Source organism: Leuresthes tenuis, unplaced genomic scaffold (assembly GCF_036924035.1).
Source record: "Leuresthes tenuis unplaced genomic scaffold, fLeuTen1.0.hap1 SCAF_8, whole genome shotgun sequence".
In the NCBI taxonomy this organism is placed as follows: domain Eukaryota; kingdom Metazoa; phylum Chordata; class Actinopteri; order Atheriniformes; family Atherinopsidae; genus Leuresthes; species Leuresthes tenuis.
Window position 1 is genome coordinate 14724201 of NW_027325362.1, and position 17354 is coordinate 14741554.

The 17354-nt window shown below is 40.8% G+C and overlaps 1 protein-coding gene across 1 annotated transcript; it reads right to left on the reverse strand.

Annotated features, from left to right (window-relative positions):
* Nucleotides 1-1136: 1136 nt before the first annotated feature.
* On the reverse strand, nucleotides 1137-13840 carry sfrp5 (secreted frizzled-related protein 5). Its single transcript, XM_072390994.1, has 3 exons — nucleotides 12822-13840; nucleotides 6292-6369; nucleotides 1137-2680 (listed from the first exon to the last, which is right to left on the reverse strand). The coding sequence occupies exons 1-3, from the start codon at nucleotides 13372-13374 to the stop codon at nucleotides 2352-2354; spliced, it is 960 nt and encodes a 319-aa protein (XP_072247095.1). The 5' UTR covers nucleotides 13375-13840; the 3' UTR covers nucleotides 1137-2351.
* Between the last annotated feature and the right edge of the window lie 3514 nt (nucleotides 13841-17354).

The following is a 17354-nucleotide window of genomic DNA, read 5'->3' on the forward strand; positions in this document are numbered from 1 at the left end:
ATGCTTAGCATCTCGTATGAGTTCTTTGTTCTGATGTGCTGTTTGGTTACCTCTAAATGTGCTGCTGTGCATTATGACCAAATATCTCCACTCTTAGAAAGACTGGCAACTGCCTTGAATGTTTTTTCGACTTGTAAATAATCTCTCTCACTGTAGAGTGATGGACTCTAAGTAGTTACTAAGTGGCCTTATAACTCTTCCCAGAGTGATGGGCAGCAACAATTGCTTCTCTCAGATCATTGCTGATGTCTTTCCTTCTTGGTGTTGTGTTAACACAACATCTGCTTTTATAGAGGCCAGTTGATCAGAGATCAATAGAATGCATTAGATAAGCAGCACCTGGCTGTTACTTACCCTCTTACTATTGAAATGTAAGGGTGAACTTTTTTTTTTTTGTTAAATAAGAAATTATGCACTGTAATATATCATGTGTCGTTGTTAATCTGAGATTATATTTACCTAAAAGTAGCTGCACTTCAATATGTTTAATGTCTTGATATCGTTTTTGATAGTTTTTCCACACACTCCTTCTGTGTTCTGGATTATCATTAATTTTCCACCCCCGGCTTTATTCAATTCAGGGCCTGGAAGCTATCCTAGCACTCCACCAGACAAAAGACAGGATACGTTCTAGACTGGTTGGCAGTCCATAATGGGGCCAACACGGAGAAATGAGACAAACAACCATGCACAATCCCACACATTCCCGAGGTCAATTTAGAATCAACAATAAATATAGCATGCATGTGTTTTGGACTGTGAGTATCTGGAGGGAGCCCATATATGCACTGGCGGACAACCTGCTGACATTTAAACCATCTTGCTGTGAGGCGACAGTGATAACGGCCACAACTCCACGCAGCCCTGTTTTAGATTAGTTTGTTCAAATTATAATGGCACTGTGTAATATAGCATGTGTTGTTGTATTCTTAGAATTTTAAGACCTTTGATCTTTTAAATGGAATATTTATGCATCAGACAGACACATAAAAGTGCATTTCCAATGGAATCAAAGGAGGATGAAATTTCTATTCTGACTCTCAGTAGTTTTTTTCAAACATTTTTTATCCAGACTTGTTAAGGTTAAACTTGTTGGTTTAACCTTAATGGCAAAGAAACAGACATTTCACAAACACTTTCTTTATAAAAATTTCAAATATATTTTATTCATTCACTTTTTTGAAAAACAAACTATTTAAGTAACAGAACTACTTACAGTTGAATAGGTTAGACAATATTGTCAAAGTTAAATTTTCATCTTTCATTGCTACAACAACAGTGTATTCAGGTGCTATGTCTGTATGCATGATTTCTGCTTTCATACCATAGAAGTTTAACTGAAGAAAACTGAAAGATTAAAGTATAAAAAAAGAAACATTTGAAGACTGATAGTGAACACTTGCGGGTACCAGAGACTTATCACTCCAACAATGTTGGTTTTGTCCTGAGTCTCTTTCTTTCTCTCTCTTTTACGCTCCACTTGTTTTCAGGAAAATGTCTTCTCTGCCTTCGTATCTTTCTCCCTCTTATTCAAAAGACAAAAAGAATTCAAATCTCCCTCTTGCGGGCCATGAAAAATGGTGCTGTACAAAGTCAGTGGAAGCATCATGCAGTCCGTCAGTCTGTCTCATTTCATTGCCCTTCTCTCCCAGAATGGATAAAAAAAGAAGATAAAGCAGTTTTCTAACCTCTAGTTTTCATCTGAATGATCTGCTTTTTACATTATTAAAACATACAGTTAAGTGGATAATCTACATTTCTCTGCTTTGACATCTTTCCTGAGAGCTCAGTTCCAACACGTGCACTGGCTCACACGTACATTATCAATATCTTTTATTGGCTGTTTTTACATGAAAACAAACCTTGCCTGCCCCTTCCATTTTCATTCAGTCTGTCTACAATCATTACACTATTGAGCAATTCACCACCTCCTCCATTAACTAAAGCGACTGTCTGATTGATAAGGTTGCTGTAAGCGTATGATCCAAGTGTGGTTCGAATATATCAAAAGAGAAGAGCAGACATATCAAAGAAGATTGCATTCAATTTCAGAGGGTTGATCAAAATTCGGGTCTTTTTTTTTAGAGATAAAAACAACCTCATCCTGATTATAAGCTCTATGTGAAGCAGCTAAGCCCATCAGAATGACACCCCTAACTACCCGATTCATGTTTTAGCTGAAAATATAAAAGCTTGAGCACCATGCAAAGCCCTGCTGGACTATAGGTTATAAAAGACTGGTAACAGATTTCGTTGGGATGAGGGATGAGTTATTGAAACAATTAGATTTGTCTGAAACAGGGTGCAATGTGGGAACAATCGTGGATCCTGCTACACTGCAGTGAGCCACGTCACTGGAAGACAGTGTGGTAGGTGGGACACTGATGAGATTTCATGTACTTAATGGCAAACTTGAGCTCCTTGCTCTTCTTGTCCCACTTGTGAATGGACATGAGCAGCAGCTGCTGGTCCACTTTGCGGCCCATGATGAGAAAGTTGGAGCCCAGGTTGTCCAGCTGGGAGCATGGACAGTTGGCGCCGTTCTTGATGTACAGAGTCAGTTTCTTTAAGTCCTTCTTCCTGAGCACGCCCTGCTTCAAAACCTTTTTCTTCTTTTGTGCTGCAATCAGCTTCCGGTCACCTTTCTCCTTTTTCACCTCCTTAATTTTCATCTTGAGGGCTGAAGGAGAAGAAAGGGAGATATTCAAACTCAGTTAATGTAGATTTTTATTCTACGTAACACAAACATTCAGACTCAGGTGCTGTTAATGTGATTCCTCTGTTCCCTGTTACTTTGAGAAAATGCCACATTTTTGTCTGTTGCTCTTTGCTAAACCAGTGACGCAGCAATTTTACAAATCTCCCCAGTTTTATCAATTAGCCTTCTATGCACTTTACATAAACTGCATCCTGTCTATTTGTTTGCGAGCCGTTTACTTGAGAAAAAAAAACCTAAAACCCTTTATCTCCTAAGACATAAACGAGTATGCTGAGTGAAACTGACATGAAAAACAACATATAGGAATACATTTGGTGTAAATGTAGTGTTTTCAATTATGAGATGTGAAACATGAGTTTGCTGCTAAAGTTGTTTTGCGTGTTTGAAGAATGACTTCATTACAATATTTTGTTTCAATATTTTTTTGTTTAGGCTCATACAGCCAAATGATTAGTTTAGGTGTAGGAAAAGATCCCAGCTTTGGGCTTCACAATATTAATCCTGTTTGAGAAGGCAACCTACTCCCATATGCGATAAAGTTTCTCCTCCATTTTTCTTGGTTACCCGGGTAAGCAAGGATGAGCAAGTCCTAGTGACAGTGTCATCATTGTTGCCCATGGACCTCACACATTTTACTGACTGTATTTTACATAACTGTAAGTGTTTTAGATGATTTTTTATTTTTTTTTTCAGTTGAACTTGTTACAGATGCAAAATGTGTTTGATAAAAAAAAAATATTCGGTTAAATCAAAAAGGCAGATTTTGAAGTTCAGCCAGTTGTGAGCCAAGACACAAGTCTTTCAACTTACAAAATGCTGCCCGTTAAATGATGTGGTAAGTGAGACTGTATGGGTCTTACCTGGTTTTTCAAAAGTTAAAGCTCAATTTCAATGTTTTTGCTTTCTAGTTAGGTTTATATGAATTAAAGATAACTGTTGCCTTAAGTCTAGCAGGGAAATTAAGGTTAAGTTTCTGGCTCTAATTTCTTAGACAGAACTTCAAAACACAAGCCTACAACACTGATTATAAAATGAGTAATGTTACCACATAGAATCACTATCATCTGTCCTCACTTGCTGTCACATTGTTTACATAATTTGCTAAATTCATTCTCTCGCATTGGGACTGTGGTCTGATGTAAGCCGTGTCTCTCCTTTGGACATGAGTCATGTATTTTCAGGCACATATGCAGAACAGAGAACCTCTGTACAGTTTTCATTATATGTGGAATTTGGTGATAGCAAGCTCAGGTTTATCTGCCCAAAGATGCACTGACTTATATCTACAACTGACTCTTGTGTTTATAAGTTCATATTTTAAAATGCAAAAGATTAAATTTGACCAGCAAGCATTTGAGAGGAGAATTTTTTGGGAGAACATTTTGACAGGTGAGATTAATCATGGGTTTGGGTGAAGGCATTAGGCATTGCTATGTACCCAAGACTGCTGGAAGACTGCCATTTCACTTGCATAAACACCCTTCAGTATTCTCTGATAGGTATACTGTACATGTGAAGTGATAGCAAGTGCTCAGAAAGGAATGTGCGTGCTGAGTTGTTCCTCGATCACATCCTGATTCACATCCAGTTCCTTTACAGTGTGTGTTGATGTGCTGCATTTGCATTACTGCATGCCTGAGATGTGAGTATATTTGTGAATGACTGAAATGCTGTGTGTGCGTGTGTTCAGTAAGGGTACGAAAGATAATATCGCCACCTTTCCCCCCTTGTTTCACTTTAAATGCTCACCCATATTCAGTCATGTTTAGTCAAAAGTAATACAGTGGGGCCCTATGTGCAGCCTGGCCAGCATCTTTGTGACAAGCTGTGCCCAAGTCTTTATACAAACTCACTCTCCTTAATGTGAACAGGAGAAGTGTGCTGTCATTTTGAAGAGAAGCAGGTTTTCTTTAAGCTAAAGCAAGCAACCTCCTCCACCAGCCAGGTGTACGTGTGCTGGTAGAATTGCATCCCACCCTGTTTTTTTGGTCATGTGCACCATTCTGCTGGATGGCACAGCAAAGAACGGTTAAAGATCAGACAGCAAATGCAGACAATAACAAAACCAAAAAATATCCTGAGGGAGAAAATGGAGAACCAAAGATGAATAGGTAGCAGCATTCATAACATGTGAGATCAAGCTGAAATCAGCTATGGCTCAATGGAACAACATAAGAGAAGGATTCTTGCCTTGATCTCAGAGTCCATATGTCAGAGTTATCTTACCTTCTCATCTTCTCCTCATGTCGGTCGCTAACATTCTTTGCCAATAAAATATGTCTATATGGCTGGCTAAACATGATCATGCTTCATTTTAATGTTCCAGAGGAATGTGCCTTTTGCTTTCTGTTCCCTGAAACACTATCGCGTTAAAAGATCGAGATGTGTAATCCCTCAATTAAGCACAAAGAACAATAAATATCTGATAAGGTAAAGTCGTGATTAATTCTAGAGGATGAGCCTGTATTTTGGCTGCAGCTCAGGGTGTGAGCAAAGTGCACAAAGATGTATTTTGTTGTTCCTGGATGTGGTGGGTATATTATCTTTAATGGGTCATGCTCAATAAATTAATTTTGCAGGTGTGGTTAATTGTTATACACTGTCATACCAAACATGGTCTCCTCTAAATTCAACTCTCATGCAGATTTTTTTTTTGTTGACATTTCTAATTTTGCGCCCAGAATCTTATGACCAGAGAAAACAGAGAGCAGTATCTGAGTCAGAACACCAGAGCAATCATCCATGAGAGCAGGAATGAATCTGCTGTGGAGTATGATGCGCCAAAAGCCTCGATCAGAGCAGAAATGATGGAATAATTATGTTCTGGCTTCATGTCCACATCATTACTGTGTTGAAACAGGAATGCTGCAAAGTAAATGGTTTAAAAAAAAAAAATAGTGTTGAAAGAGTATCCGGGACACGAGGCCATTAAATTAATTCATCAGTTCATGAGAAAGAGAAGGGTTATAGTAGAAGAGGCTCTGGTGCAAAGTGAATGTGTGTTCTACCTGTTGATTTCTGCAAATGCAGTCAATAGTCAATGAGGGGTAACTGAAGAGGAGGAAGATCAAGCATGAATCAAGGAATTTGTTGGGCAAGAGTTATAAAATATGAATTTGTACCTCAGACTGTAATCAGATTTGCAGTTTTAAGCCTCTCAACATTTTTTGAAATATGCTTGAAGACACGTGCTTCTGCTTCATTATCACGCTTTGGTTCAAATGTTTTTTTTCATATTTTTTATGTCCTTTAGTTAATTATTGACATGCAATACAGATTTACAAAACGAAATTCACACAGTGGGACTTGCACATTACTGTTAACTTGTTCATTAGTTTCAAACTTCCTTGAGGGAGTTTAGCTGACTACGTGATCTTATTGCACAGCAAGTGAATGAGACACTTCAGACACATGCTACGAGTCATTTTCACGCCCTTTTCGCTTCGAGATGACAAACGGTTGTGGTGTGTGATGACACACTAAAACATTAATATGCTCTTTCAAGACTTTAAACTGGACTGGGAGTCTTTTTATATGTGCCTCTATTTTCCTTCTCTATTTCTGCTACTTACCAAAGTCACTGGCACAGAAATGCTCCATGATGTTGTCTGCTTTCAGCTCGTTGTCACATGGCGGGCACACATTCGACACTGAAAGGACAGGAAAATAATTTGTCATCGGCTGCACAGAATCACATTATTTGGTGCCATTAAGGCCAGATTAGCTCATATCTAACAGCTGAGTTGAGGTCATTGTTAATCAAGTACACTCAGTAAAGCCAAAGCTGTGTTGGTATGAAACTGTTAAATCTTGAGCACTTTTTAGTCACAAATTTTCAGCCCCCACCAGCTCGCCTTGTCAGACGCAATTTTGCTGATACTCAGCCTAGCAGGCTGACTGATGTTTGCCCTGCAATTACACTGGAGAAAATGTTTTTATTCTGCTCCTTGTATATTTTGGTGGTGCAGGCGTGGTCTCGGCTGTGCAGAAAGGTAAACTGGAAGGGGCTGCTGAACATGGCGAAAAGTGATTCAGTACACAGACAAGGCCAGCGCTTAGGCCACACAGTAACCACACATTGTGAAACAGCACGGGTAAACCAAAGCAAGAAGTTCTGTTTATTTGTAACTCAAAATTTATGGTCATGCATGCTTTGCTTGAGAGCATGTTTAGCCTCACTTACTTTGATATGGAGCTTTGGGGTTGTTATTGTGTACCCACCCGATCAAGACACATTGTGATGGAGAAGAAGTACAGACCTTATGTGGATCTTTTTTATTTATTTATAGCAAGAACCTGCTTGTTTTTACACTTTTGTATTTACAATCGCCAGCAAAACGATTCAACAGACACTGCATTGGATTCCTTGTGCCTGATATATTGATTAAACTGGCAAAGTAATTTTGGAAATGTGATTCATCATTTTATAATGATATTTTGTCCTTTTGTTTGTAGAACCCAGGCCATTTACAAAAATTCTTTCAAAAGCTTTATCACAAACCCTCACGTCAATCCCTTTTGCAACCATATATATATTATAACTTTTACTAAACAAACTCCACATATCCCAAAAGAATTTGGTTAATGCTCTACACGTCTGGTATTAGCCCTCTTATCGCAAAAGTAAAGACTTGATCCAGGTGAGAGCACAATATATAATATTAGAAAGGGTCAGCAAGAGAAGAATGTGTTCTCGACATCTTCAACTCACCACTTATGCAGTATGCACGTACAAGGCTGTATTGAGACAACTTGTCTAAAGGGAAATAGAGCTGACCTTTTGCTGAGTTAGTGGGCTTTTTTTTTTTTTTGGGATGACTGCTTACATGGCTGCTACACTTTTCTGTCATTCACTCACCACAAAATCTAAAATATGTTCTCCTTCAAGAGCTCCCTGTTCTCTCTCCTTTCCTCCACTTACAAACGCACACGGAACAGTCCTTGCACAGTTCGGCCCCTGGGTTAAAAGTCAGGGTTCAGAGGTTATCACCCCAGTCCAGACCTCAGTGTCTGGACAGATAATGAGAGGGGTCAAAGTTTAGCATGCCTCACTGCTTGGGTCACGGGGAGGTGAGCCCCTTAACCACCACTGAGCGTATGTATGAATGTGTGTGTGCATATGTGCATGTCGGAGGTAGCTGAACCATGTTCTTGTGGAGTAACTGCCAGTTTTTCTCCTCTGAGGGTTCCCATGCTTTCACAGGCAGGAGGCCTATGAGGCCTGCAGGGTCAGGCTTCTAATTGTCTGGTGCTGACATGCAGATTGGGACAGGAGCATGGAAACACACACTCACACAGATCAAGAGACAACTGAACTTTTCTATATTTGTCTGTTTTGAGTGATTCCCTTGAAGCTGTCACATTTTATTCAGTCTCCACAGTAATTCATTCTAGTTTCACAGGGGTGGTATGTTGGCAGGAGTCCCAGCTGCGTGGATGCCAGAGCATGTGTCAGGAGAAAGCAGTGCCTCCATGAAACTTAGCTGCGCTTGGACTGAAAACCACGGCTTGGATCACGGTGAGAAATCACTTAGGCAGCGACTACCCGCATCACCAGTCTCTGTTGGGGGAATCACTGTCATGGTCTGATGGTAATCAATGCTGTGTGGCTTAGATTTTTTTCCTGTACTAATTTTATGCCCATCAAATATCTTGAGATTAAGTCATTAATGTATTTCTTAACAGATTCTCAAAGCAGCTACAGAATTTTCTACATTCCATAATTGTGAAAATTAAGTTTCTTGCCATGGTTGACTTTGGACTTGACTACTCCTTGTGTGCTGGTTTTTGGCATTTGTATGCTTGTCTATAAACTTAATTATGGAGACTTTAATGTTCCCATTGATTCAGACAAATAATGTCTCACAGAGCTATTTATGTGGAGGATGAGGAGTTTGGGAGTGGATCATTAAGGATGAGAGGAAAAGGACGATGGGAGCAGCATGAATCAGGAGGTGGTCTGTTGTTAATCTTCAAACAGCAAGCCAGAGTGGAAATGGTGAACGGCAAGATTCCAAGAATTCAACTGCACAACTTCACTTAGTCATAGCTCTGAGGTTAATATCACTTTCTCCATTTCAGCCTCTGATTCCTGCCGTGCCTTTTGCCTGTCATATCTCCAAAGAAATCTCCAACAAAAACATACTGAACTTATTTGCGCTCACTTTTGATGTTGAGTACAAAAATGTGCAAGGTCACTTGTAAACTAATTTTGGAATAAAAAGCTACAGTAAAATGTTCCATTTTGTCTTCTGTGACCACAGAGCACACTGATACTATTATCGTTGTCATTTTGATGGCAATAACTGGTGCTCTGGGAAATGACTTTCCTGCAAGAACTTAAGTTTGTATAAACAAAAACATAAATTATGGACATCACAAAGTCACTTAATTACTTTAAATAGTAGTTGAAAATACAAACATTGTAAGATGTATTTTTGTGTGTGCAACATTCTCCAAATCCAGTTAATTGAGAAATGTAGGTACATTAAGTTGCATGCCTTTGTTTACTGTCTGTCACACACACACAGCCACACACAAAGGGCAGCCCGGCCAACAGTATGGTCATGCACCTCGCTTGCAGCGTAACAGTGACTTTTATAGGAGGAACCTTCCATTTAAAGTATGCCCGGGTCACTATCTCATGCCTCATTTGGGCCCTTTAAGTTATGAACAGGAACACTTATGACATAAAACGGTACTGTGCCGGAGACGAAATGCAGCGTGTGATTTATGTCCGAGGGCTTCACATCTGTTTAAATGTAGCATGCAGACAGACAGAGGAGGCCTTAAACATGGCCCAAAGGCAGCCCCCCCGAGACCCCTAAAACAAAGCATGCTCCTTGCATCTGTAGGAATCCTATACAGAAGAGAAAATACGTTCTTAAAAGGCATCGGCAGTCTTCCATGCACAGAGCATTGGATCACATTTTCCTTTTCATATATTAGCCTGGGCCATGAGTAGCACCCATTGTGCTGCTGAAGACCTGACAGTGTTGCCTGTCTCCTTTAACATGCTTGTAACTTAAACTATCACAGAGAGAGCAGCGAGGACAGGCATACCATGAAATTTAATTTATTTTGACTAACTGACATCTTATCTTAAATAATATCCTCCAAGTCAACATGCAACTTCAGTTATAGATAGTGCAGACCTTATCTGTCTTTGTCATACCTATTGATGTATTGATGCGAAGAATAGCAAAAAGCAGCATCACGAAGGCGGAGTTGATGGTGCAGCATTTGGTGTTCAATGACCTGACAGACTGAGCTCAGCTGGGCTTTTCTGCTCCCGGGATGCGTGGGCCCTCTTTTGTCAGCAGTCTACTTGTCTTCCCTTGTAATAATATACAGACTTCTGTTTCACATAATCACACCCCATTGGGTCCCGACACACACATACACACAAGGGCTATCAGAGGTGCATGCACACACTCTCACACATTGCCAAAAAGTGTCCCCACACACAAACTGAACTCAGGTGGTGGAGTTCCTCCTCACTTTGGCCTGTGGTAGAGAGGTGGAAAGTGAATCTAACTCTGTACTGTTAGTTTCCACAGGAGCCCTCGAACCGTGCTATATCATGTAATTGCAGAATAGCTCAGATAGCATCTGGGCCTCGCAGACGGGGAGAGCAGCAGGTAGCGCAGAGCTTGATTCCTGTGACTGACCCAACTCTCAGAGATTCAGTTGGATTACCCCATGATCCTGCATAGAGAGAATCATGGGTGTCCTCCAATGACACTGAGGGTTCCCAGGAAACTCACTTCTAAGGGTTCTTAAGTGAAATTCCTTTCTTATTATTGCTGGCCATCTTTTGTGTGTGTGTGTGTGGTGTGTGTGGTGTGTGTGGTGTGTGTGGTGTGTGTGGCTGTTTTAGAGCCAAAAACTTGTCCTCAGGATGGCCTCAACAGCACATCTGAGAATCTCTGGGTCTTAACAAAATGTCAGTGACTGTGCCATTGGGCTAGAAGTGATACGGCTTCACTCAAGCTTCAAACACTGTCACACAAACATGCGCACATACAAAAACCCACACTAAAAAATTTGGTGTTTAACTCAACCATCATCATTCCAGTTTTGCTCTAACATGATTCTAATTATCTGATTATTTAGAAACTGAATTATATCGGTTGTATATTTTGTTTTATCACTACCTAAAATATTTCGAACGGCTTCCTTTTGTTTCAGAGAGTCCCTGCGCTGATTTTGCAGCACTTTCCATAATCTATCTGCCTCTTATCTTTATTTGATTAGATTGGATCAACAAACAGTTGTCTGATTGAGAAGATGGCTGATGACGTTTAAGCTGCCTCTTTAATAGAATGGATATAGGGGAATGAATTATGACTCTGTAAAGCTGAACTATCACATAGTTGATACCAGTCCTACAAAAACAAAACCAGCCATTTTCCCTCATGGAAAAAGTGTACAAATTCAGCTGGGAATCCTCCAATAATCTTTCCACACCTATTAAAAGATTCTGAGGGAGATATTTAGATGTGAGTGTGCTATGAATATTAATAAAAGGCAAAGATGTGTCACACAACGGCTGAACTAATATGTTTTTGGCTTTATTGGCTTTCACTTTTGTGCTGTATGAAACCAGTAATGGTATATGAAAGAATGATCCATGTAAAGGTAAGAGCATTTTTTTATTAAACAGAACATTAATATGCGGAACAGGAACGAGCAAAGCAGGTGGGAAATGACAATAAACAGTTAAAGGCGGGTAATAGAGTGATGTGAAGAATGACTCGTTTTCTCCAAACCCTTTAAGAAAGCAGAGAGGCGGACACTTCTTTTGCTGCTGGAACCAGCTTTTCTCTACTTTCATGCACTGTCTGCCTCTCTGCACTCTCCAGCTTCCCTCTTCTTTCACTCCTTCCCATTAGGATCTCTTAGGAACAATCAGACTTTAAAGATTCCCATTCTCTGTCTGCTTCTCTTGTTCTGTCATGTCTCCTAATTATCGGAGCTCAGTAATTGGCCTTCTTGTTAATTGGCCCGCTGGCTGCCAGATTCAACAAAAGCCGAGCGGACTGGGACACAGTGGGGACTGTCCCATTCCTCTGTCTAAAGGCTCTCATCGAGTCCCTCTCAGGACTGACTGCTTTTTTGAGGAATTTCCCTCACAAAGACACCTTTTTAACATCTAATAAGTTCCCACTCACTTTATCAGAGTCCAGTATTGGCCCATTTGTCTGTCCTCCTTCTCATTGAGAGGAAAAATATGCATTAGTTCTATTGTATATATGTTCACTTAGTAACATTCTGCAGACCAGCTTCCGAATGGCTCCCTCTGACATTAAACATACTCCTTTGACTCACTTACTAGACTGATTGATTAGCTGTAGATGGACATCTGATAAAAGTGATAAAGGTGTGCATGCATGCAAGTGTGTGTTACCCTTTTCCTTTTTTTTTGGTTTGGGTGTATTTATCATCACAGCCCATTTGTCTTAACTCAGTGAGCGATCTGGCCACTGGAGTCTCTCAGTCTCCTGTCTCTGTCCCTCCCTGAGGCGAATAAGCTTTCCTGAATTGTTCACTTACTCTCACTTACACTTTCGTGTCATTACCGCAGTGCAGGGTAACCGTATGAGTCACATCCTCACAGTTTAGAGTCACTTGCTGAATCTGGGATCTTGAACTTTCATCTGGTTTTCTATTGTTGTTGATGTGTGTTTTTGCATTTCAGACAGAAAAGTATAGCAGTCATAATAAATCATGTTTTTCATTTGTTTTAACCTATGCTAAGTTTATGATTTTTGCTTTAATTTATAGAACATGTTTGGGACAGAACATTCAGTACTTTCAGCTATGACACTGCTTTTTGAGTAGAGAAGTTTTACGGAAAAATAATGCTTCTTGTAAAAGTAAACTGATTTTAACATGGCCGCTGAGCTTGTCATTTTGTGTAGAATCTTCACTTTAAAGCAAACAGTGAAATTACAGCTTATGCAAAGTGTTAATATGTAGCATGCTGTTGAATCAAAAGTTCGACAAGTACCTTTGACAGGAGATACACAGATGAACGTTTTTATAGACAGTTCACTTGTTTAGATGCTTTCTTGTGAGAGTGTGCACATTGCTGTCCTACCTGGTGGCTGAGTCTCATGGTCCTCAGTGAACTGCATGGGGATGCAGAGGTCGTTATCGATTGGGAACTTGTCGCAGGTCAGCATCTCTGGCCAGGGGAAGCCATAGGTTTCCATGACTGGAGCACAGCTGTCCCTGACAGCCTCACACAGTGAACGGCAGGGATATATAGGCCTGTCCAGACACACAGGGGCAAACAGTGAGCACAGGAAGACCTGTGTGTCAGCATGGCACCTTTTGGCCAGGAGGGGCACCCAGCTGCCTGCCTGCTGCTTGACTTCTGGCATGGTCTCATGGTCCAGGAGGTTGGGCAATCTCATCTTCTTGTAGCCCACATTATGGCACAGGCGCAGGTCAGCTGGTATGTCCACACACTGGGGTTGCTTGGTGTAGAAGCGGCCATTGTGGAAGTTGTCTGACTGCCAACTGTAGTAGTCGTACTCATCTGCATCCACGACAGTAAGGAGGAGGAGGGAGAAGAGCGACAGGCTCAGTGCCAAGCTGAAGGAGCCCTGGGTTAATGCCCACCTGGGGCTCTTTTGTCCGTGCGCCATGCCTTTCTGAGTTCAGACGAACAATTAAAGAAGGTTGTTTCCAAAGTCTCCAAAGTAACTCAGTTAAGCCAAAGTGCAACAAGATGAGAGGAACAAGTGGGGCAGGCGTGCAAGCTGTAATCCCTTTTTTCTCCTGAGTATGGACGCAGCGAATTGAAAACAAAAGTGTTTAATTCCCTTCTTCCTTGGAGAGTCAGCCCACTAAAGCCTACCTGAAACACCTCCCTGTATATGTATTGGTGTGCCTCAGGTGTGGAGTGGGGAGGCAGCAATCAGGGATGTGTGAGCACACAAGAAGGATCTCTTACTTTTCTAACTTGCCCTTTCACAATTTCTTACTCTGCTGCCCTCGCTCTCTTTTAGAACTGTCTCCAAACTTCCCCTGCTCTCTATCAGTCTGTAGCTGTAAAGACGAATACCTAGGTTTTTAAGAGGCAGTGGTAGCTGCTTTCCTCAGCTGCCTGCCCCCCCCTGACAGGCTCCTAGACCATTCATCTTCCTACTGGCCTCCCCTGGACTCACTCACAACAGCATCAGCCAATCCCAACCCTGGAGGGAGGCTCCTTCTGGTCCTCAGGACACTCCCTCTGCCCCTTATTCTCAACAAAACCCCTCCTCTAGAACAACTTAACAGAAGAGAGTTTGAGAGAAACATTTGGCAAGTTTCTCTAGCTGTAGTTTTATGTTCATTGATCAAAAATGCACAAGACTCTTTGGTTAGTTACACACACTGGAGATGCCGTGACAGATTCTGCCCCGCTTCCATTCCAAGAGGCTCATTCTACACATAACAAAGGGTGTCTGCTTGGCATTTAAACCTGCTCACTTCATTAGCTTGAAACAGTCTGGCAGCAGCTCTCTGCAGGCTCAAACACACACTCATTCACAACTGTAAATGCAAAACATTCAGGGGAATAGATGAATGAGGGGGGTACTGTGTGGGAGAGGTGAGATTACAGAGTGCTTGTTGTGCAGCTACAGGTGGCTAGGTGGTGTGCTGGCACTATGGGAGATATGTTAATGTGTGTGTTGGTTGTGAATAGAGGCACGCTGCCCCTCTGTCTCTTTCTATCAGTGCCACTGACACAGTGAAGGCCTTCATCTTTGGTGCAAATTCACTGGAGGGGTCACATTCAGATCCAAAAGGCTGAAGCATTGTGAACAGGATGTGGGATCGGTGGCTCACACGCAGGGTGTTCTTGCATCTTGCATTTGATCTGCGTCACGCATTAATGCTTTTCCTCATGTGAATGGACTGTAAATGCAGGCTCATTCAAATGATCGTAAAGTGGCTGTTTGTGCAGTCAGACATTTTAACAGGATATACCAAGATTGTCAAGACACAGGACGCCTCCTCTTGCAGCTGAGACTGCTGACACTTAAATGAAGTAAACAGACATATAACTTTGGATTATTATTATTATTATCCGTAGGTGGCAGAATAAACAAGGAGAGTAAGAAAGCAGGCGCATGTGTGTTTTGCAGCTGGTGGTGTACTTGGACGGAGAGGCAGGGACTATATTGTTCTTTGCCTGTAGCGTAGAAGATAACATTCCAGAAACAGCTGACAGCCCATAAAGTCTAATTCAATAAGAGGAAATCAAATAGATAAAAAAAAACTGGCTTAATATTAGGAAACCAGCCACATCAATAAAAGTCCACAATATCTAAGCATCTATATAGCTTTATGGTGTCTTGACCACACTTTCACTTACATCCAGAGCCAGGGGATTCTGAGTAAGATTACGGACCCATCTAATCATTCAAGAAAGGGGCTGAGAGTGTTTCAACCTTATCTTCTCGAGCTACAATTCATATCCTCGATGCATTATTAGTATGTGACACTGCAGATTGATTTTACTGGGAATCAAAATGCTGCCAGCAGACCAAACAAGCACAGCTCAGCTCAGCTCAGAGCAGTTTCATAACCTACAACGAGGAAAGATGAGATGGTGGTCAGCTGAAGTCACCCCAGAAATGCTGACATCACAGCTTTAAGCAGAGTTGAGGGTATGTAAAGCACTGTTTTGGTTTTGATCATTTTATAGCCAAATCTTTTGACTATACGTTCTGAAATTTTCTCTCCCGTCACTTTGCTCCCACCTTCATTCTCCAAAGGGTTGTGTTATTCACACACACTCCTGCTCTGCTAACCTTTGCACTGTGGGTAATCAATATTTCTCATGGCTAATAATCTGTGGACCTTACTCTTTCATGACAAGGTGTTTTATCAGTGCATGTAACTATCTTGAAGTGTATTTTACGTTAGAACAGCAGTGACCTATTTTAAGACTGCCAGTGTTTCCTCTTGATACAAGCACAGTGTCCTGCCTTCAAGTCAGTAACAAAAGTGTCTTTCATGGTAATCAATCAACAATGGTTGTCTCCTCTTGTTCTCCTTCCCCTAACTGGCCCCTGTGGCCACCGGCCAATCAATTCCACTCTTAAGTTTCCAGGCCTCTGATTGGATGGAGGTTATAAGATTAGGTCCAGCCTGTATTGTTATGCCTAAAGGTTTAGCATGGTTTGAAAAGAGTGTCTCAGCAATTGTATAAGTGAGTGTGTGTGTGCCTATGGAGATAGTGGTTGTGTGTGTGTGTGTTAGGGTGATTGTAAAGAGGAAAGACTTGAGAGTGGGTGAGGTGGCCAGCCGCCCAGATATACCCTTCAAGCAGTTTGAATTCCACACCACACAAGAAGTTGGAGGGGATGATGTAAAAGACAACAGACACACCAGCATGCTGCATGTCTTTCTCTCACTGAACTTCTACACAAACAAGAGAAAGTACAGAAAATGTATTTTAATAACCAACATTAAGGCTCAGTAATCCGCTGCTTTCATTCTTTTTGTAGGTTGAGTAAATAAAATGCTAATATTCAGCTGAAATGTTTGTAGATACAGTGCAGCATGACTCCTTTGCAAATGATTACCTCAACATAAAAAAATGTAACTTATTCTTTACAAAGAGCAGAAAATAGATCTTAAAGTTGATGCTGCTACACTAGATTAATGAGTTACAAGTAAATGCATCAGTTTAGGAGGAAGCTGTGCAAAGGTTTTATCCTTGCAGTGAAGTTTTCAGTAAACCCCCACCTCCTCATCACACTCACACACACACACCAACACACACCAACACACCCCCCACACACAGCAACAATTGAGATTAGCTTGCAGAACACACAAACATGCGCGAAACACACAAAACCATGTCTCCCACAAATAGTTTTTCTTCTTTCTTTATCTCTCTGGCCTGCCGGTTAATTCTACAATTGTTTGATCACATTTCAAGATCTCAAAGCATCATTTTAACTTTTTACTTTATTAGATGACCAAGAAGCAACATAATAAAGTAGCTCATACTCTCCCTTTTAACTGAAAATTATTCTGACCCCTCAAACCAAAAACTCAAACCAAAAAAGGCAAAAATCCTAGATTTTTAAAACACTTCATTGTCAGCTAAAGATTTGTAAACTGAGATTATCAGGGAATCCATGAACAATTGATTAGTCTTATCTACCGACATCCCGAAGAAGGACCCAAATCGGCTGTGATAAAGTTTGAACTCCTGAACTAAGCTAAGACACTTTATGTTAATGTCTTCTTGTCAGTCTATTATGACCATGTAGCCAAAAATGTAGCCTTCTTGTATTTCCTTTAGCTTTCCTAAAGAACAAGAGCCAGCCTGTCTTTTCTGGCTCACTATATTATCTTTATATTAATGTTATTTCTGGCTCATTATATTATGCAATTAATTTTGTTGAATTTCATAAAAGCTTGTATGGTTGCAACACATTTTTTAAGAACGTTTATGACATGTAAGATTAATCAAGTGGTAATTTGCACATTTCCATTATTTATTCATGATGCTTTGTGTGTGTAAAGACCTTTACGCACAATGTTAGCAGTGTCAATCCACTGACCACAAGAAATGAATATCCAGACCGGCAGACACATACTAAAGCAAAATACATTAGCAGAG